The sequence below is a fragment of the Macaca thibetana genome, chromosome 7 (genome assembly GCF_024542745.1).
Source record: "Macaca thibetana thibetana isolate TM-01 chromosome 7, ASM2454274v1, whole genome shotgun sequence".
Lineage (NCBI taxonomy): Eukaryota > Metazoa > Chordata > Mammalia > Primates > Cercopithecidae > Macaca > Macaca thibetana.
The window spans coordinates 116,436,824-116,460,135 of record NC_065584.1 but is presented as its reverse complement, the minus strand read 5'-3'; the positions used below and the strand labels follow the sequence as shown (position 1 = coordinate 116,460,135).

The 23,312-nt window shown below is 42.9% G+C and overlaps 1 protein-coding gene across 2 annotated transcripts in view; it reads right to left on the bottom strand.

The window, feature by feature from the left end:
• Positions 1-23,312, bottom strand: part of ENTREP2 (endosomal transmembrane epsin interactor 2) — a 449,210-nt gene that overhangs the window by 68,501 nt on the left and 357,397 nt on the right. Inside the window, exon 4 of one of the 2 annotated variants that reach the window (XM_050800118.1) lies at positions 1,572-1,706. The exons of the other annotated variant lie outside the window; for it this stretch is intronic. Within the exon in view, the coding sequence (XP_050656075.1) occupies positions 1,572-1,706 (135 nt within the window). The remainder of the gene's footprint in view (positions 1-1,571; positions 1,707-23,312) is intronic. 2 annotated transcript variants of the gene reach the window in all.

Below are 23,312 nucleotides of genomic sequence, written 5' to 3'. Positions count from 1 at the left end.
ACACCCCGACCAGCCAGCTGAGGAACGGGAGGTAACATGAGGCCCAAATGCATCTTCATACTCAAGAAGATATCTCCAGGTTGAAGAAGAGACTTAGCAGTTGTCAGAATGAGATCGCAGAGTGAGCAATGGCTGCCCGTGTCCCCTCCCAGGAGGGCTGTGAAAGGCCATGGCAGACCTCAGGCACTGACCAGGCAGGCCCCAGGATGCAGTGAGGTAGAAATGTGGGCGTAGGTAATGTGGGCAGCATGAAATACCTGGTCCCATGATGGGATGGGCTCTGGAGTGCTGCCGCTCTGGTTTCCTCCAACCCCGCTGCATCTGTCACTCTGGTGAGCTGCTGGGACCGCTCACCTTGGACCATTCCTCCGTGCAAAACATGGCAGGTGCTGTGAGCCAGGTGCAGTCCTACCACAGAGAGGAGCTGCATCCTCTCTCTCTGTACATCTTTGCTTGTCTATCAGCTGGGGACCACCCATGGAGGACTAATCACAGGCACTCAAGGTCAACGCTTTCCTCGTCTCCCCAGATCCAAGGTGGCTCTCTGCAGTTTCCCATCCCCTGCATACTGCATTCCCTACACACACGCTAGAACCCCTCCATGCTGCAAACACAATTTTACCACCAACTGAGAGTTCCTTGGACTGTGCCACATATTTTTATATTTATTTATCCTTTTTTTTTTTTGAGACGAAGTCTTGTTCTGTCACCAGGCTGGAGTGCAGTGGCTCAATCTTGGCTCACTGCAACCTCTGCCTCCCAGGTTCAAATGATTCTCCTGCCTCAGCCTCCCAAGCAGCTGGGGCTACAGGCGCCCGCCACCACACCTGGCTAATTTTTATATTTTTAGTAGAGAGGGGGTTTCACCACGTTGGCCAGACTGGTCTCGAACTCCTGACCTCAAGTGATCCACCCGCCTCAGCCTCCCAAAGTGCTGGGATTACAGGTGTGAGCCACTGCACCCGGCCTGTGCCACATCTTTTTAAAAAGTTTTGGCACAGTTTTATTCAAGGGAAACAGAAGAATTGGGTTCACTCTTCTTACGTATTTTTAAGTAGCCAATTTTGCTTTTCAGAATAAAACATTTGGAAGAAAAAATAAAATAATATAAACAATTTTTCCAAATCACTTTTTTTTAAAAGATCAGATGCTACACATGAGAACAGACTGCACGGGAGACTGATTTTTTTTTCCTCCAAAAATCTTTTAAAAAGCAAAATAAATCCCTATTTGTTCCCTGATGGTATAACAGCCAAAAGTGTCAGAAAAGCCATAGAATGCCTCCCATTCGCATTTGTAAAGACTTCTTTCAATCATTTGCATCCGACTTTGCAGATGTCAGAGGTAGGACAATGAAACGGCAAAAATGCAAAGCGAGATCCAGAAAGCAACACCTTCAAAATCAAAATCTGTAATCCTTTCAAATGTTCTCTGGAAAGATATTCCCTCTCGCACTGAACCTACCCCAGGAAGTTAAGAGCTGAAAGGAATCTATATGATAACAAAGCTTCCTAAACTGTCTGTAAGGCATGGGATGAAATGCATGCACAAGCAGCGCCCAGCGGGGTCACCTTCAAGGTCAGCCTCACAGCGTTGCAGTTCTCCTGCAGCGGGTTCAGTTTCAGCGTCTCCCCGAGGTTGCTGCAGCCGGACGACTGGTGCTGCAGCTCACAGCAGACACACACCTCCACACTGTCAAACTTAATCTAGACAGAGGAACACAGACAGACCTCACCGTTAACAGGCATTCAGCCCCTGAGGGTACGCGTGAGTGACACAATTCAGAACACAGGAAAATGGCTCAGTTCAAAACAGCCTGTTTCAGTGTGTTTAAGTAGTAAAGCAAAAACAATTTCTATTGACCCAGGCCATTAGGAGGACTTCAAATTCCTATTTTAAAAAGCTATGTATAAAAAAGTAAAAGTACATTTGAAGAAACTTAAGCTATACATTAGAGAAAACGGCAGGTGGATTGCAAAGTGAGATAAAGGTCAATAAACTGAAAATCACTCACGCTGATGTATGCACTGAGATGTGTTATCCTAGCTCTGTGCCTTGGCTCATTCTCCTTCCATAGTCAGAAATTTCCTGCCTCACTTCATGGCCTATCAAACTCCTGCTCATCCTTCAAGACCCAACTCCAGCGCCATCCTCGAGGCCTTGTCTGGTTTTCCTGCCTCACTGCTACTGAAGACTGACTTTATCCAGCTACAGGTGCATCTTATCACCACAGTATTGACAATGGCAGTAAGTTGTAGGTGTTCAATACATGTTGAATGAATAAAACTGGCTTGGAAAATGGAAAACCATGGAAGGGAAAAACAATGTATTTCAAGTATTTGAAAAAGCAGTGTTAGATGAAAACAGAGTATGAGAGTCTCAGTGAGAAGGAAGGGAACAGAGTTACCAGTGCCTAGGAGAAAAGCAGCTTTAGAAAAGTCAAGTCCTAGCCAGGTGTGGTGGTATGCCACCTGCATTCACAGCTACTCAGCGGGCCGGGGCAGGAGCATCGCTTGAGCCCAGGAGTTTGAGACCAGCCTGGCTAGGCAACATATTGAGACCCTGTCTCAAAAATACATAGCTAAAAAATAATAAAGTCTTAGACGTAAAACTACTAAAAAAGAAAATCAGGCCAGGTGCGGTGGCTCACGCCTGTAATCCCAGCACTTTGGGAGGCTGAGGCAGCCAGATCACGAGGTCAGAAGTTCAAGACCAGTCTGACCAACACGGTGAAACCCCGTCTCTACTAAAAATACAAAACCTAGTCGGGCATGGTGGTGTGCATCTGTAATCCCAGCTACTCAGGAGGCTGAGGCAGGAGAATTACTTGAACCCAGGAGGTGGAGGGTGCAGTGAGCTGAGATCGTGCCATTGCACTCCAGCCTGGGTAACAGAGCGAGACTACATCTCAAACAAAAAAAAAATCAGTAAAATCTATGCAATTTTATTCAAAATAACACTGAACATGAAACAAGTTATTTTCCTTAGACTAAGAAGTGCCCTACTTTCCAACAGATAATATGTTTACAGCAGCCAACTCAAAGTACAAATACTTTTCAGACAAATATTGGCCATTTATAACCGTAACAAATAATTTTTCATTGCATGCAGTATTACTGAGGCTGAGGCAATACTTATAAAACCTCCAGGTATCAATGTGTCTGCCTCTCCTAAATACTGGGGGAGGGGTAATGCAGCATCCTCAGAGCCAAGAAATGTGCTGATATTCACCGGAGGAGGTCAGCTTTCACTTTCTCAGGTTAGCTTAAGACTTAGCCCCTGCCACCCCCCGCCACCCCCTGCCCCATGTCAGGTGGGCTTTGCGACTGGCTTTCAGCAGTAGAATATGGGTAGAAGTGGTAGCTTGCAGGTTCTGAACTTAAGACCTCAACAGGCTTCGTGTTTCTGCACCCTCTCCCTGCAACTTCCAACATACAGCAGGAAAAGAACAGGTTCCAGGAGCTGCCAGCTCTCCAGCCCCAGGAGGCCCATGGAGCAAGCCCACAGAACTGTTCTGCCCTACGGTACACGCACACACAGCATTACTAGGTAAGATCAAACCATGTGTTAAATAACTCAAACAAATGACACTCCCACCAATAGGGTGTGAATTCAGGCTAATCCACACGCTCACCAATGCTTGCTAATGTTGGACTTAGACATTTCTGTCCATGCAGTAGCTAATATAACAGTATCTAATTTGGGGGTGGGTGGGTTTGTTTTCATCTTTGCTCATTTTCTTAACCATTCACATTGTGAAACCTAACACACATACAGAAAAAGTGCACAAAGCAAACATATTCAGTTCAATGATTTATCATAACCAAGCACCCATGGGCCCATGGCCATGTTCCTAGAAGGCCTTCCATGCCTCATTCCCTATCATTCCTCCCCCTCGCTGCTCACCACATTCCTTACTTTTTAAATAATCACTTCTAGGCTTCCACCTTGATACATTTACCACTATAGTTTAGTTTCACCTGGTTTTCTAACTTGATATAAATAGAATCATACAATATTTTTAGTATTTGGCTTCTTTCATTCAAAATTATAAGATTCATCTACCTTACTGCATATAAAATATAGTTGATTGTGTTCACTGTTGTATATTACATTGCGTGAATATGCTGCCATTTATGTATCTATTCTCTTGCCGATGGACATTTGGATTGTTGCTAATTTTTTCTGCAGTAAGATTAATGCTGCTTTGATATTCTGTACTGGTCTGCTGGTACCTACATCTGCATATTTCTTTTGGATATAAAATACCTATTGATCAGAGCTGCTGGGTCCCTGGGAATGTGCAGCTTTAGCAGAGAATACAAAGTCACTTTCCAAAGTGGTCATTCCCATTTACACACTCACCAGCATTGTTTGGGGGTTCCCATGACTCCACATCCTGGCTTGGGCTTGTTTTAGTCTTTTTAATTTTAGCCAAGAAAGTACTGGAAGAGGTACTTCCTCCCTGGAATGAGGGAGTAAGCCAAGGAAAAAAGAGAAGATGGGATCTAACACAGAAAAGAGAAAGAGGAAGTTCTAAGAAAATGAGAAAAGGATGTCCTCACATGGTAAATACATAGACTGCCTATAGGCTGACTTGTCCAGACTGAAGCAGGAAACAGAGGCTCAATGGAAACGTCTCTAAGAAAATGAAGCTGACAGAAAGCTTGACGGGTGGGATTGTATTCAGAGGAGACTTTCAGTTCTCCTGGGAAGTTTGAGAGTAAATTAGAAACAGAGACACTAAACAAATAATAAAATAAAACAGTTTTAACTCAGCATAAAAGACAAAACATATATAGTCCATGGTTTTGTTACATATGTGGCTTGCAAATATTTTCTCATAGTCTATAGTTAATCTTTTTATCCTCTCAAAAGGATCATTCATAGAGTAAAGTTTTAAATTTTGATGAAGTCCAACTCATGTATTTTTGCTCCTACACTTTTGGTGTTGATCTAAGAACTCTGCCTAGTCCTAGATCTTTCTCCTATGTTTTTTCTAAATGTTTTATAATTTTAATTTTACATTTGATTGCATGACCCATTTTCAGTCACTTTTAGTGTAAGATATGAGACTTGGGATGAGGTTGATTATTTTTGCCTATAGATGTCCAATTGTTCCAACATTTGTTGAAAAAGCTATCTTTTCTTTGCTGAATTCCTTTTGACTTTTGTCAAAAATTAGTTGGGCATATTTGTGTGTCTATATCTGGATTCTCTCTTTGTTCCATTGATCTATCTTTCCACCAATCACCAAGTCTTGATTATTGTGGCTTTAAGTCTGGAAATCAAAAAATTGATTCCTCCCATTTAATTCTTATTTTTCAAAATTATGTCTCTTTCCATATACGTTTTTTTGTTTTGTTTTGTTTTGTTTTTTTTGAGACAGGTCTTGCTCTGTCACCCAGGCTGGAGCGCAGTGGCATGATCTTGGCTCACTGCAACCTCCGCTTCCCAGGTTCAAGTGATTCTCATGGCTCATCCTCCCAGATAGCTGGGATTACAGGCGCACGCCACCATGCCTGGCTAATTTTTGTATTTTTAGTAGAGACAAGGTTTTGACATGTTGGCCAGGCTGGTCTTGAATTCCTGGCCTCAAGTGATCCTCCCACCTCAGCCTTCCAAAGTGCTGGGTGTACAGTCATGAGCCATCACAACTGGTCTCCATACATATTTTAGAATAAGACTGTCATTGTCTAAAAAAAAAATGTTGCTGGGATTTTGATAGGAATTGAATCAAACCCACATTTTTTTTTCTTTTTTTTTTGAGATGAAATTTTCGCTCTCGTTGCCCAGGCTGGAGTGTAATTGCGTGATCTCAGCTCACTGAAACTTCTGCCTTACGGGTTCAAGCAATTCTCCTGCCTCAGCCTCCTGAGTAGCTGGGATTACAGGTGCCCCCCCAACACGCCCAGCTAATTTTTTTTTTTTTGTATTTTTAGTACAGATGGGGTTTCACCATGCTGGCCAGGCTAGTCTTGAACTCCTCACCTCAGGTGATCTGCCCACCTTGGCTTCCCGAAGTGCTGGGATTACAGGCGTGAGGCACTGCGCCCGGCCCAAACCCACATATTAACTGGGGGAAAATTGACATATTTACTACATTGAATTTTCCAATTTATTTATTTCATCATTGTTAAGTAGTTTTCAGTGTACGTTTTGTTAGATTTACACTTATGTATCTTTTTAAGCGATTTTTAATTTCAGTGTCCATATGCTTCACTGTTAATATGCAGTATTACTGTTAATACACAAGAAATTAAGCTCACTATTAATACACAAGAAATACAACTGAATTTTTAATGTTTATTTTGTATCCTACAACCTTGCTGAACTCACTTATTAATTCTAAGAGGCTTGTTTTGTTCCATTTATTTTTTAAAGATTCTTTGAGTTTTCTACATAGATACCCATGTCATCCACAAACAGGGTTAGTTATATTTCTTCCTTTCTAATCTGTATGCCTTTTATTTTATTTTCTTGCCATACTGCATTGGCTTGAAATTATGTCATTATGTTCTATGTTGAAAAAAGTGGTATGAATGAGCATGCTTGCCTCGTTCCCGAGCTTAGGGGAAAAGCATTCAGTCTCCATTAAGTGTGTTGGCTGTAGGTCTTTTGTAGATGCTCTTTTTCACGTTGGGAAGTTCTCTGTGCCTATTTTTCTAAGTTTCCTTTTTAGTTATGAAAAGGTGTTCGATTTTGCCAAATGCTTTTTCTGCATCAATTGATATAACCATGTGGTTTCTCTTCTTTAGCCTGTTGATATGATAGAATAAATTGTCTGATTTCTGAACACCGAACCAGCCTTGAATCCCTGGAATAAATCCCTCTTGGCAATGATGTATAATTCCTTTCAGACATGTTGAATTTTATTCGTTATTATTTTGTTAAGGATTTTTGTATTTCTATTACATTAATAAGGGATATTGGTCTGTAGTTTTATTTTTCTATGCTGTCTTTGTCTGGTTTTTGGTAGCATGGCAATATTACCTCCACAAAAATCAATCTGGAAATGTTCCTTCTATTTTCTCAGAGAAATTGTTTAGAAATGGTATTAATTCTATAAATGCTTAACAGAATTCTCCAGTGAAACCATCTGGACCTGGAGATTTTGTTTCTGGAAGTTTTAGAATTATAAATTCAATTTCCTTAATAATTATAGAGCTATTCAAATTCTCTATTTCATATTGTATGAATTATGTTAGTTTGTGTTTTCCAAGAAATTGATCTATTTCATCTAAGTTGTGAAGTTCATTTGTGTAAAGCCATTCCTATTATTCCCTTATCATCCTTTTGATGTCTGCTGGGTCTGTAGTTATATACCGGTTTCTGGGAATTTGTGTCTTCTAACTTTTTTTCTTGCTAGAGTTTTGTCAATGTTGTTGATGTTGTCAAAGTATCAGCTCCTTTTTCATTGTTTTTTCTCCATTGGTTTTCTGTCGTCTATTTCACTGATTTCTGCTCTTTCATTTATGATTTCCTGCCACCTACTTGCTTTGGGTTGATTATGCTGCTGTTTATGTAGTTTCTGTTTTATTTTTAATTGAGAAATAATTCTATACTACATATTTATGGGGTACAGTGTGATGTCTTAGTAATGTTTACATTGCAGAATGATTGAATCAAGCTAATTCACAAATCACCTCACATTTTAAAAAAAATTTTTTATTTTACTTTAAGTTCTGGGATACAGGTGCAGAATGTGCAGGTTTGTTACACAGGTATATATGTGCCATAGTGGTCTGCTGCACCCGTCAACCCATCATCTAGGTTTTAAGTCCCACATGCATTACGTATTTATCCTAATGTTCTCCCTCCCCTTGCCCCCATCCCCTGACAGGCCCTGGTGTATGATGTTCCCCTCCCTGTGTTCATGTGTTCTCACTGTTCTACTCCTACTTATGAGTGAGAACATGCAGTGTTTGGTTTTCTGTTCCTGTGTTAGTTTGCTGAGAATGATGGCTTCCAGCTTCATCCATGTCCCTGCAAAAGGCATGAACTCATTCTTTTTTATGGCTGCATAGTATTCCATGGCGTATATGTGCTACATTTTCTTTATCCAGTCTATCATTGATGGGCATTTGGGTTGGTTCCAAGTCTTTGCTATTGTAAATAGTGCTGCAATAAACATACATGTGCATGTGTCTTTGTGGTAGAATGATTTATAACCCTTTGGGTATATGCCAAGTAATGGGATGGCTGGGTCAAATGGTATTTCTGGTTCTAGGTCCCTTGAGGAATCGCCACACTGTCTTCCACAATGGTTGAACTAATTTACACTCCCACCTACAGTGTAAAACCATTCCCAGGGCTGGGAGCGGTAGCTCACGCCTGTAATCCCAGTACTTTGGGAGGCCAAGGCAGGGGATCACGAGGACAGGAGATCGAGACCATCCTGGCTAACATGGTGAAACCCTGTCTCTACTAAAGTACAAAAAAATTAGCCGGGCGTGGTGGCGGGTGCCTGTAGTCCCAGCTACTCGGGAGGCTGAGACAGGAGAATGGCATGAACCCAGGAGGCAGAGCTTGCAGTGAGCCGAGATCACGCCACAGCACTCCAGCCTGGGTGACAGAGCAAGACTCCATCTCAAAATAACAACAACAACAACAACAACAACAACAAAAACTGTTCCTACTTCTCCACAGCCTCACCAGCATCTGTTGTTTCCTGCCTTTTTCATAATTGCCATTCTAACTAGTGTGAGATGGTATCTCATTGTGGTTTTGATTTGCATTTGTCTAATGACCAGTGATGATGAGCTTTTTATTCATATGTTTTTTGGCCGTCACATTTATCTTTTTTGTGGTGAAAACATTTAAAATCTACTCTTAAGCAATTTTGAAATATACGATGCATTATTTATTTATTATAGTCATCATCCTGTGAAACAGATCACTAAAACTTACTCCAATCTAACTGAAATTTTGTACCCTTTGATCTATATCCTCTTTGGCTTCAACTGTTTCCCTTTGCTGTGATCAACTGGACAGGAGTCCAGCTCTCCTGAAACAGGTCACTCTCTTGCATCTCAAAAACATGCGAGGAATTATTTCAGAAGATCACATCTCTAGGCTAGGCATTAAGATTGAAGCAGCTATCATAAACGGCAAGACATTTTCCTCAGTCTGAAGCATCATCCAGGGAAAGGGAGGGAGGATCAGCTTGGCTGGAAAGCACGATTTATCAAATAAAATAACCCTTCAATGACCCCAGGGAATAGACATCCAAATAAATCTTTTCCATCAGTTATTTCACTGAGTTTGTGATTAATTCTTAGAAAAATTCTGAAAATCTCCTGATTAGTTCTCTGACCTCGACATCTGGGTGTGCAAGTGGCTGACAGATTTATTTCAGGAGTACCCCTCAGTGTTCGGGTCATTGGGAACGACACCGCAGAGCTTTGCAAATGAGGCCACAGTAATTTTTCACAAATCTCTTTGGGGCACTTAACAGCTAGCCTGCCCCCTTTATTTACGGTCTATCAGCCTGTCTGGGAGTAGAAAGGGCTTATGCAACAGAAAGAGGGGGATGCCCCCATGATTCTCTTACAGAAGTACAAATGGGATGGGTATGTGACCTTCAGATATTCTTAAAGGTAAGGCAGTGTGGGAAGGCTGAGCCTGCAGGCAGAGCAGGGCAGAGGGCTGGGAAGAGGCTGGCATGTGTCAAGCCCAAGAACTCACAGTGGGCACACCAAGGCCAGTATCGTTGGATGTGAGGAGTCTGCTTCGAGGAGGAAAGAGGCGCAGCACGAGCAACAGAGTCAGACTACTCACAGTCCTAAGTGCCATGAAGTGACCCAGGACAAGCCATGTGACCTCTCTGGGCTTCAGGTTCCCGGGCCCCAGTGAGGATCAAATGAGATCAGAAAGGTAAAAATGCAAAGTGCCAACGTTATTTGCTGGTGTTATTGGTGTTGTTATTATTTTCATTAAAGAATAGATTTGTATAAACTAGACCCTAATTTTTTTTTCCCAAAGGTTCAAACAAAGCTATGAAAACTAGACCCTAATTTTTAAATTGTGGTAAAATACACACAACATAAAATTTACCATCTTCACCATTTGTCAGCATACAGTTCAGTGGCATGAAACACATTCACCTCACTGCGCTACCATCATCCCATCACCACCATCCACCTCCACAACATTTTCATCTTTCCAAACTGAAACTCTGTCCCCACTAAACAAACCCCCATTCTCTCCCCCACAGGCCCCCAACAATCCCCATTCTACTTTCTCTCTGTGTGGATTCCCTACTCCAGGTACCTCCTGCAAGTGGAATCAGGCAGTATTTGTCCTTTTGCGGCTGGCCCATTTCACTCAGCAAGTCTTTAAAGTTCATCCATTGTAGCACATGTCGGGGATTTCCTTCCTTTTTAGGGCTGAAGAATGTTCTATCAGATGCATCTACCATATTTTCTTGATCCACTCATCTGTAGATGGACACCTGGGTTGTTCTCAGCGCTTGGCTGCTGTGAATAATGCTGCCATGAACATGGGTGTGCAAATATCTATTTGAGTCCCTGCTTTCAATTCTTTGGGTAAATTCCCAGAAGTGGAATTGCTGGATCATGTGGCAATTCTGTTTAATGTTTTAAGAAAATGTCATAATGTTTTCCACAGCAGTCGTACCGTTTTATGTTCCACCAAGCGTGTACAAGGCTTCCAGCTTCTCTACATCCTCACCAACACTTCCTTTCTGGGTTTTCAAAAAATCATAGTCATTGCAGTGGGTGTCAGGTGGTATCTCATTGTGGTTTCCATTTGCATTTCCCTAACCATTAGTGATGTTGTGTACCTTTCCATGTGCTCACTGGCCATTTGTATATATTCTTCGGAGAAATATCTATTCAAGTCCTTTGCCTGTTTTTAAACTGGGTTGTCTGTGTTCTTGTTGAGCCGCAGGACTTATTTATACATTCTGGATATTAACCCCTTATCAAATATATGATTGGTAAGTATTTTCACCCATGGAGCCTCTTATCTCTGCTGATTGTGTTCTGTGATGAACAGAAGTATTCAAGTATTTTTGAATACTTGTAGGTTTCCATCACTTTGACAAAAACTCTCAGTAACCTGATGATTCCTCCCTAACCCAAGCATTTTTGCTTCCTTTGTCTCAAGAATGAGCCACCTTAAGTCCTGCTGCAGAGGTAAGCATCTCACTTGCCTCACTCTGTCCTTGTCCTGCTTTCTGAGCAACGCCACTGTCCTGCAGCATCCCTGGTGGTGGTGGGAGAGGGTCCCCACAACACCAGCCCCAATGACACAGGACGACATAACTGCCTTACTCTGGACTACTATAGCAAATACCACAGACAGGGTGGCTTATAGACAGTAGACATTTATTTCTCAGAGTTCCGGAGGCTGGGAAGTCCACGATTAAAACACCAGCAGATTTGGTGTATGGTAACATCCTGGTTCACATATGGGTCACTGTGTTCTCACCTGGCAGAAGAGGCGAGGGAGTTTTCTGGCACTTCTATTATAAAGGCACTAACCCACTCGTGCGGACTCCACCCGCATGACATAATCACCTCCCAAGGACCCCACCTCCTAATACCATCACCTTGGAGGTTAGAATTTCAACATAGCAATTCGCGGGGGACACAAATATTCAGACCACAGCAAAAGCCCTTATGCTGGTGATGCTCCAGGCACTTAAAGGCACTGGTAAGGCCCCAAAATCTCCATAATCACAGTGCAACATGGGTGGACCTGATGACATTATGCTAAGTGAAGGAGGTCAGATACCAAAGATTGTACCCCACATGATTCCATTCAACGTCCGGAACGGGAAAACCCACAGGGACAGAAAGCAGCTTAGTAATTGTCTCGGACTCAGTCGGGGACAGGGGCCAATCCAGGGGTGGGACATAAAGGGTATGGGATGTCTTTTTGAGGTGATGAAAATGCTCTAAAATTGACTGTGGTGACGCACATTCAGTAAATATACTAAAAACCACTGAATTTTAAACCTTAAGTGGGTGTAATTATATCACAGTAAATGTGAATTATATCACAATAAAGGTGCTTCAGAAAAAGAAATTACCACCACATGTGATTACTAACTTAATTTAGTTTGGATGGTTTTAATCCCTTCCGTGTTCTGCCTAAACATTTTATATTCACACGTGTGTCACCAACATAAGAAGTTTGAGATCAATTAAAACTACCTTCACCACCGTCTCCGCAGTGTAACCTCAGGGTCAGCATAGAGGTGCTCCCTGGGTTGGATGACAGGGAGCGCTTTCCGTCGTGGGGTTCGAATCCATTCGCCCAGCAGCTCCTGCAGCACTGTCCTCATCCGGCCCCTCCAGCTCTTCCTCACTCCAGAGCACCAGGGACTGGGCACCTGTTTGTTCCTGGAAAGGTGCTGAATCCGGTCCCCGCCAGGCCTGGGGACAAAGCTGGCCCATCACTGGGGGATTTCCCCTGTACTACACAATGGGCGTGGAAGTGTGGAAGCATGTGGTCCGGCGTTGTGTCCAGAGTTCATTCCTGCTGGTGGGTTCGTGGTCACGTTGACTTAAAGAACGAAGCTGCAGATCTTCCCGGTGAGTGTTACAACTCTTAAAGATGGCACGGACCCAAATAGTGAGTAGCAGCAAGTTTTATTGCCAAGCGTGAAACGGCAAAGCTTTCACAAGGAGCGAGAACTGTTGCCTCTGCTGGCTGGGGTGGCCAGTTTTTATTCCCTTCTTTGTCCCTGCCCATGTTCCCTTTCTGTCCTATCAGAATGCCCTTTTCTCAATCCTCCTCGCGATTGGCTACTTTTAGAATCCTGTTGATTGGTGCATTTTACAGAGTGCTGATTTGGTGCATTTTAAAGAGCTCTGATTGGTGCATTTTACAAACCTAGCTACAGGGTGCTGATTGGTGTGTTTTACAATCCTCTGGTAAGACAGAAAAGTTCTCCAAGTCCCCACTTGACCCAGGAAGTCCAGCTGGCTTCACCCCTCTCTTCCTTACTCCAGAGCACCAGGGACTGGGCACCTGTTTGTTCCTGGAGAGGTGCTGAATCCAGTCCCTGCCAGGCCTGGGGATAAAGCCAGCCCATCAGTTGGGGGGTTTCCCTTTTCTGCACAGTGGGCGTGGAAGCATGTGGACTGGCGTGTCACTGAGGGATCTCCCCCAGCCTCCCCACTAGGTTGAGAATGCAGTCCTCAGTGGGGGTCACCCCACCTTCCCTGCCAAGGTAGGGACACAAACCCCCACACTGGCCCCTCCTAGCCCGGCTCTCCCCTGGGGGGCCTACAAATGCCAGGATTCCTGAGAATTGAGACTCCCTTTTGTGTCCCCTACAGCAGGGATGGCAAACACAGAACACACATCCCACCATTTCCCACTTTTGCTTTCACCCTCTCCTCCCCCTACCCCGAGTCCAGATAACAGCCTCAGAATCCTACTCAACACACTGTTCTGGGCACTTAATGCCAGGCAGAGGAAGCTGGCACGCAACGTGAAACCTACTTGCCAACCCTGCCCTACCTATAAGTAGACAGGGCCAAAAATAAGAGAAAATAAAATGCTTCCGACTAAATACATAAAGACATTGTAAAATGTTGATGCTTACTAAGAGGGAATTAGCTGATTCCTTAAACGTGTCATCTACTTTGAAATGATCTAGAAATGCTGGCGAATAGGGCGGCCTCAGAGTGCTCTCAAGCCTCTGTCCAGCCGCAGGGGAAGCAGTTCTCTCTGTGCTTCTGCAGGAAGTGACAGCTGAGGTTTGAGGGAGGCGCCAGCACACCACAGATGTCAGATTCCTCAGTAAACAGAACTCACATACACCCCTGGTGGGAGTGAAAATTAACAGGGACAACTTCGGAAAACAGTTTGGCAGTATCTACCAAAGCTAAACATACCTATACCTACATACCTATAGGTATACCCTATAACCCAGAGACTTCACTCTGGTGTAACCAACGGATGGATGTCATCCGAAGCAATACACGAGAATAGCGACGCCTGTGCATCCACGATAGCCTCACACTGGGAGGAGAGTGGGGAAAACACACTGCGATGTACTCACACCATGGAAAACAGGAAACCAGAGCTACTTGCAATAAGATGAGTGAATCTAACTGACATGTTGAATGAAAAAAGCAAGAAACAAAAGGGTCAATTACATATGATTCTATTTATAAAGCTGAAAGCCAGTAAGAATTCTTCCATGACATTAGAAGTTAGGGTAGCAGGTGCCCACGGAGAATGTGGTGTGAGTAACCGGGAGAAGGAAGGGCGGGGCTCCCGGGAAGCTGGAGATGTTTTACTTCTGATCTAAATGTCTGTTCCATGGGTTTGGTCACCTGCCAAGAGTCATTGGGTTCCATACTTAAAATGCGTGCTTTCTTCTCTGGCTATGTCTGAGCTAACACAGAGGATTAATTTTTCAAAAATACACAAACCTGTCTGGTCGTGGTGGCTCACGCCTGTAATCTCAGCACTTTGGGAGGCCAAGGTGGGCAGACTGCCTGAGGTCAGGAGTTGGAGACCAGCCTGGCTAACATAGTGAAACCCCATCTCTACTAAAAATACAAAAATTAGCCGGGCGTGGTGGTGGGCACCTGTAATCCCAGCTACTTGGGAGGCTGAAGCAGGGAAATCACTTCAACCCGGGAGTCAGAGGTTGTGGGCTGAGATCACCCCACTGCACTCCAGCCTGGGCAACAGAGAGAGACTCCGTCTCAAAACAAAATCAAAAACAAATAAAAAATACATGAATAGTCCGGGGGAGAGTCTGTTGCTTATGACTGAGTGGACCTCAAGGCCTGCCTCAGTTTCCCACAGAGACAGAAGGACCATGGTCATGAGGATACCTTCCAGGGATGGTGGAAGCAAAAAAGAAAGTCGCGTTTTGATTCTGGATCCTCTGCTTGGAATGTGCGGGTCTCACACAGGGAAAAGGTGGGCTTCTTCCAAGACTCAGCCTGAGCATCTTCCTCTGCTCTTGGCGACTGAGTTTCCCTCTCCCCGTGAGTCTCTCTGTGCCCCGGTACCCCTGCAGGGTCACTCTACTCAGCTGTCACCCCATCAGAGCACAAACTACTCCCTGGCATGTGGTGGCTGCTCACAACTGACTCTGAAATGAGCAGATGGATGTAAAAACAAAAAAGTGGGAGGCAAAAGTGTCACCTGGGTTAATTCAACTGGATTTTAAAGGTTTCAAGAAGGTTTTGTATAATGCTTTTTACTTTCTGCATTTTAAGATGCGTTGACATCTTGGGGTCTACTAATCCAGGAGAGACTGCCCCTCGCAGGGCTAGCTGATTCCTTCAGATAGTAAGCAACTCTCTTGCAAGCCCACTCTTCCTATGCAGACCAACCAATCCACAGCTCACACCTCCAACCACACCCTTCATTTAACTCTCACAACTAAGCCACTATTTCCCCTGCCCTAAATCATCCCAGGGCCAGGTAAGGTACTAGACGACTGGGGGCTACTCCTACAGCCAACAGGTCAAACCAGCCAATTCTAACCTGGCTCAAACATGCCTGCACATTCTTCCCCACAAAAAACACAATCAAGGATCTGGCCCATGCTGTCCCCTAGGTCAGGGGTCCCCAAACCCTGGGCCACAGACCAGTCCCAGTCCTTGACCCGTTAGGAACTGGGTCTCACAGCAGGAGGCAAGCGGTGGGTGAGCATTACTGCCTGAGTTCCACCTCCTGTCAGATCAGCAGCAGCATTATATTCTCATAGGAGTGCGATTCCTGTTGTGAACTGTGCATGCAAGGGATCTAGGTGGCACGCTCCTTATGAGAATCTAATGCCTGATGATCTGAGGTGGATCACTTTCATCTATAACCATCCCTGACCTGCACCCTCCCCCAGTTCATGGAAAAATTGTCTTCCACAAAACTGGTCCCTGGTGCTAATATGGCTGGGGACTGCTGCCCTAGATCCCTCCGAGCTTCTCTGTGTGGTCTTGCCTGGGTAGCACAGCCCCTTCCTCTTGGAAACTGTGAGTAATAAACTCTTCTTTCAAAGAAGGGGTCTCTGTGTCTGGCATCCCACCATAACGGACTACAACAAATCCCAGGTACCATCTCTTACCCCAATTCATCTCTTTGCTACGTATATTTTCAATAGACACCTGTGCTTTAAATGCATTCAGATGTCCCAGAATGCAATCCATGGGTATGAACTGTGCAAATACCACATGTTACTCTTAACACTTAGGATCAGATGATTAATAGAAGGGGATTATCTGTAAAATATGCAGTTATTCAGGTTACGACATAATAATGGCAAGAGTAAAAAATCAAATTATTTCTTCAGTCTTTTACTAGGAAGATTTCTGCATTTTGTTTTTGCTACTGCTATAAATGAGGGAGGCCTCATTTGTCCTACAGTAAAATGATGAAAATCTGCCCATCATCCCCTCTACGGTGAAGCCAGTGGAGAGTCACGGTGTTCTGCGACCATCGTGCTGTGCGACAGAGTGCACCCAACCACCTCTCAGACACACTCACTGTGTGCCCTGCACAGGAAACACCAGCCAAGGTGGGTGAGGGACAGGCAGATGGCTCGGGAAGCTCATGTGATGGAAAGGCCACTCCTGGGGCCCCACTCAGGCTCTTCCAGCATGGTGCTAGGGGCCACGCCGAGCCCCTCGCTGGTTTGCGGTTGAGGGCCTGGACAGCCCAGGAGCCCAGGTGCAGGGTTCAGACAGCTCATAGCCTCAGCCCTGAGGTTGCTCCACAAGCTCCTCCCAGCATGGCTCAGTCCCTGCTCCAGTGACTTCAGATCTATGTCTCACTTCACTTCGGAATTCTTTAGGACAAATCGTTCTCAGAATATGGGAAATTACTTTCTCTTGTCTGACTGCCCTGGCTAGGACTTCAGTAGTATGTTGAAGCAGAGTGCTCAGAGTGGGCATCCTTGTCTTGTTCCCGTTCTCAGAGGGGATGCCTTCAACTTTTCCCCATTTGGAATTATGTTGGCTGTGGGGTTGGCATAGATGGCTTTTATTACAGTGAGGTATGTCATTTGTATACCGATTTTGCTGAGAGTTTTAATAATAAAGGGATGCTGGATTTTGAATGCTTTTTCTGCATCTATTGAGATGATCATGTGATTTTTGTTTTTAATTCTGTTTATGTGGTGTGTCACATTTATTGACTTGCATATGTTAAACCATTTCTGCATCCCTGGTATGAAACCCACTCGATCATGGTGGATTATCTTTTTGATATGTTGTTGGATTCAGTTAGCTAGTATTTTGTTAAGGATTTAGCATCTATGTTCATCAAGAATATCAGTCTGTAGTTTTCTTTTTCGATTATGTCCTTTCCTGGTCTTGGTATTGGGGTGATGCTGGCTTCATAGAATGAATTAGGGAGGGTTCCTCCTTTCTCTATCTTGTGGAACAGTTTCAAAAGGATTGGTACCAATTCCTTTTTGAATATCTGGTAGAATTTTGCTGTGAATCCATCTGGTCCTGGACTTTTTTTTGTTGGCAATTTTTTAAAAGTGTCATTTCAATCTTGCTGCTGGTTATCGGTCTGTTCAGGGTATCTAATTCTTCCTGACTGACACTAGGACGGTTGTATTTTTCCAGGAATTTATCCATCTCTTCTAGGTTTTCTAGTTTATGTGCACAAAGTTGTTCACAGTAGCCTTGAATGATCTTTTGTATTTCAGTGGTGTCAGTTGTAATACCTCTCGTTTCATTTCTTAATGAGCTTATTTGGGTTTTCTCTCTTTTCTTGGTTAATTTTGCTAATGGTCTATCAATTTTACTTATGTTTTCAAAGAACCAGCTTTTTGTTTCATTTATCTTTTGTATTTTTTTGTTTCAATTTCATTTAGTTCTGTTCTGATCTTGGTTATTTCCTTTCTTCTGCTGGGTTTGTTATTTCCTTTCTTTTGCTGGTTCTTGTTTCTCTAGTTCCTTGAGATGTGACCTTAGAGTGTCAGTGTGTGCCCTTTCAGTCTTTTTGATGTAGGTGTTTAGGGCTATGAACTTTCCTCTTAGTGCCACCTTTGCTGCATCCCAGAGGTTTCGATAGTTTGTGTCATTACTGTCATTCAGTTTGAAGAATTTTTTAATTTCCATCTTGATTTCATTTTTGACCCAAGTCTCAATTCAGGAGCAGGTTATTTAATTTCCATGTATCAGCATAGTTTTGAAGATTTCTTTTGGAGTTGATTTCCAGTTTTATTCTACTGTGGTCAAAGAGAGTGCTTGATATAATTTTAATTTTCTTAAATTTATTGAGGCTCGTTTTATGGCCTATCGTATGGGCTAACTTGGAGAAAGTTCCACATGCTGTTGACTGAATGTGTATTCTGTGGTTCTTGGATGAAATGTTCTGTATATATTTGTTAAGTACATTTGTTCCAGGGTATAGTTTAAATCCATTGTTTCTTTGTTGACTTTCTGTCTTGATGACCTGTCTAATGCTGTTAGTGGAGTATTGAAGTCCCCCACTATTATTGTGTTGCTGTCTATCTCATTTCTTAGGTCTGTTAGTAATTGTTTTATGAATTTTGGAGCTCCAGTGTTAGGTGCATATATGTTTAGGACTGTGATATTTTCCTTTGGACAGGAAAATATCATCTGTGATTATTAATACTAAGTGTCAACTTGATTGGATTGAAGGATACAAAGTATTGATCCTGGGTGTGTCTGTGAGGGTGTTGCCAAAGGAGATTAACATTTGAGTCAGTGGGCTGGGAAAGGCAGACCCACCCTTAATCTGGGTGGGAACAATCTAATCAGCTGCCCGTGCAGATGGAATATAAGCAGGCAGAAAAGTGTGAAAAAGAGAGCCTGGCCTAGCCTCCCAGCCTACATCTTTCTCCCGTGCTGGATTCTTCCTGCCCTCAAACATCAGACTCGAAGTTCTTCAGTTTTGGAACTTGGACTGGCTCTCCACGCTCCTCAGCCTGCAGACAGCATATTGTGAGACCTTGTGATAATGTGAATTAATAATAAACTCATATATATATATATATATATTCCATTAGTTCTGTCCCTCTAGAGAACCTAGACTAATACACCATTATATAAATGTCCCACTTTGTCTCTTTTAACTGCTGTTGCTTTAAAGTTTGTTTTGTCTGATAGAAGAATAGCTACCCCTGCTCCCTTTTGGTGTCAATTTGCGTGAAATGCCTTTTTCCACCTCTTTAAGTTTATGTGAGTCCTTCTGTGTTAGGTGAGCTCCTGAAGGCAGCAGATGGTTGTTGAGTTCTGATGCTCCTGAAGCATCCGAGTTCTGAGTCTCCTGAAGGCAGCAGTTGGTTGGTGAGTTCTTATCTATTCTGCGGTTCTGTATCTTTTAAGTTGAGCATTTAGGCTGTTTACATTCAATGTTAGTATTGAGATGTGAGGTACCATTGCATTCATTGTGCTATTTGTTGCCTGTGTACTTTGGTTTTTTTGTTTTTGTTTTTTTAATTTGTATTTTTGTTTTATAGGTCCTGTGTGATTTATGTTTTAAAGAGGTTCTGTTTTGATGTGTTTCCAGGATTCGTTTGAAGATTTAGAGCGCCTTTTAGCAGTTCTTGTAGTGGTGGCTTGGTAGTGGTGAATTCTCTCAGCATTTGTTTATCTGAAAAAGATGGCATCTTTCCTTCATATATGATGCTTAGTTTCACTGGATACAAAATTCTTGGCTGATAATTGTTTTGTTTCAGGAGGCTGAAGATAGGACCCTGATCCCTTCTAGCTTGTAGGGTTTCTTCTGAGAAATCTGCTGTTAATCCATTAGGTTTTCATTTATAGGTTACCTAGTGCCTCTGTGTCACAGCTCTTAAGATTCTTTCCTTTGTCTAACTTTGGATAACCTGATGACAATGTGCCTAGGTGATGATCTTTTTGTGATGAATTTCCCAGGTGTTCTGTGTGTTTCTTGTACTTGGATATCTAGGTCTCTAGCAAGGCTGGGGAAAATTTCCTCTATTATTCCCCCAAATATGTTTTCTAAGTTTTAGAATTTGCTTCTTCCTTAGGGACACTGATTATTCTTAGGGTTGGTCATTTAACATAGTCCCAGACTTCTTGGAGGCTTTGTTCATATTTTCTTTTTCTTTGTCTCTGTTGGACTGGGTTCATTTGAAGACCTTGTCTTCAAGCTCTGAATTTCTTTCTTCTACTTGTTGAATTCTATTCCTGAGACTTTCCAGAGCACTTTGCATTTCTATAAGTGTGTCCACTGTTTCCTGAATTTTTGATTGTTTTTTCCTTATGCTGTCTATTTCCATGAACATTTCTCCCTTCACTTCTTGTATTGTTTTTTGGATTTCCTTACATCAGAATTTGTCTTTCTCTGGTGCCTCCCTGGTTTGTCTAATAACTAATCTCCTGAATTCTTTTTCAGGTAAATCAGGGATTTCTTCTTGGTTTGGATCCATTGTTGGTGAACTACTGTGATTTTTTGGGAGTATTAAAGAATACTGTTTTATCATATTACCAGGGTTGGTTTTCTGATTCCTTCTCATTTGGGTAGGCTCTGTCAGAGGGAAGGTCTAGGGCTGAAGGCTGTTGTTCAGATTCTTTGTTTCCCATGGGGTGTTCCCTTGGTGTGGTAATCTCCCTCTTTGCCTATGGATGTGGCTCCTATGAGCAGAACTGCAGTGATTGTTGTCTGTCTTCTGGGTCTGGCCACCCAGCAAGTTCTATCAGGCTCCAGGCTGGTACTTGGGGTGGTCTGCACAGAGTTCTGTGATATGAACCATCTATGGGTCTCTCAGCGTGGATACCAGTGCCTGTTCCAGTGGAGATGGCAACGGGGTGCAATGGACTGACTATGTGAGGGTTCTTAGCTTTGGTGGTTTAATGCTCTATTGTTGTGCTGGTTGGCCTCCTGCCGGGAGGTAGCACTTTCCAGAAAGCATTGGCTGTGGTAGTTTAGAGAGGAACCCATGGTGGGCAGGGCCCTAGAACTCCCAAGAATATATGCCCTTTGTCTTCACATCCCATGCTCATGGATGGGTAGAATCAATATTGTGAAAATGACCATACTGCCAAAAGCAATCTACAAATTCAATGCAAGCCCCATCAAAATACCACCATCACTCTTCATAGAATTAGAAAAAACAATTCTAAAATTCATACGGAACCAAAAAAGAGCCCACATAGTCAAAGCAAGACTAAGCAAAAAGAACAAATCTGGAGGCATCACACTACCTGATTTCCAACTATACTATATGGCACAGTCACCAAAACAGCATGGTACTGGTATAAAAACAGGCACACAGACCAATGGAATAGAATAGAGAACCCAGAAATAAACCCAAATATTTACAGCCAACTGATCTTTGACAAAGCAAACAAAAACATGAAGTGGGGGAAAGGACACCCTTTTCAACAAATGGTGCTGGGGTAACTGACCAGCCACATGAAGGAGAATGAAACTGGATCCTCATCTCTCACTTTATATAAAAATCAACTCAAGATGGATTAAAGACTTAAATCTAAGGCCTGAAACTATAAAAATTCTAGAAGATAACTTTGGAAAAAGCCTTCTAGATGTTGGCTTAGGCAAGGAATTCATGACCAGGAACCCAAAAACAAATGCAATAAAAACAAAGATAGTCAGGACTTAATTACACTAAAGAGCTTTTGCACGGTCAAAGGAACAGTCATCAGAGTAAACAGACAACCCACAGGGTAGCAGAACATCTTCACAGTCTATACATCTCACAAAGGGCTAATTGCCAGAATCTACAATGAACTCAAACAAATCAGTAAGAGAAAAAAAAAATCCCATCAAAAAGTAGGCTAAGGACATGAATAGACAGTTCTCAAAAGAAGATATACAAATGGCCAACAAACATATGAAAAAATGCCCAACATCACTAATGATCAGGAAAATGCAAATCAAAACCATAATGCAATATCATCTTACTCCTGCAAGAATGGTCATAATCAAATCAAAAACTAGTAGATGTTGCTGTGGATGCCGTGATCAGGGAACACTTCTACACTGCTGGTGGGAATGTAAACTAGTACAACCCCTATGGAAAACAGTGTGGAGATTCCTTAAAGAACTAAAAGTAGAACTACCATTTGATTCAGCAATCCCACTACTGGGTATCTATGCAGAGGAAAAGAAGTGACTGTATGAAAAGGATACTTGCACACGCATGTTTATAGCAGCACAGTTCGCAACTGCAAAATTGTGGAAGCAATCCAAATGCCCATCAGTCAATTAATGTATAAAGGAACTGTGCTCTGTGTGTGTGTGTGTGTGTGTGTGTGTGTGTGTATAATGGAATTCTACTCAGCCATAAAAAGGAATTAATGGCATTTACAGTGACCTGGATGAGACTGGAGACTATTATTCTAAGTGAAGTAAATCAGGAATGGAAAACCAAACATCGTATGTTCTCACTGATATGTGGGAGCTAAGTTACGAGGATGCAAAGGCATAATAATAATACAATGGACTGTGGGTACTTGAGGGGAAAAGTAGGAAGGGGGTGAGGGATAAAGGACTACAAATAGGGTACAGTTACGCTGCTCTGGTGATGGGTGCACCAAAATCTCACAAATCGCCACTGAAGATCTTACTCATGTAACCAAATACCACCTGTTCCCCAATAACTTATGGAAAAACAAAAAATAAAAATAAATAAAAAAGAAAATTGGAAATTAAAGCTTTAAGTAGAGAGGAGAGACAGTAGACCAGAGGCCGCCGTGCTTAATGGCAGCAGCCCTGGCTGCCTGCCTGATTTCTAGGGCTTATTTGAAGCTGTGGGCTGGGGAGCCCTGCTGGGCTAGCTCACGGGTCTGCGTGGGCTGGCTCCAGCGCCTAGCCTAGAACCTTCAGGGGCTCGGCACCCCCAGGGCCTGGCCTACTAGTTTTCATTCAGCACATGTGAATCCAGAGAAACCAGGATCAGAAAGGTTCCTACCAGGTCTGTTATGATTCTGTCCGAGCTCATCAGAATTTAAATTTTTACCTTTAAATGCACGTTATTTTTGGCTGTGCATTGCTTTTATTATCATATTTTATGTAAAGAAGCCTGGCCTTTATGACTGATCAGTGTTTGTGATTTTCACTTTTCATGCAATTAAAGCCTATTAGAACACAGGCACGTGGCACAGGAAACGTACTCATGTGGCCGAGGAAGGAGAGGAGCTGCCGCATTCTTTGTATCTAATTACGCTTTATCTGCTAAGTGTGTTTCTACCTGCTCCATGGGAACGGTGGGAAACTTACATCAAAAAATATATATCTAAAGGAATTTGGGACTCCTTTAAAATCTCAAATCTGATGAGAATCTAGGGTTTTGTTTGGTGCATGAATGTGTATACACAAAACACTTAGGAAAAAGTTATTTAATT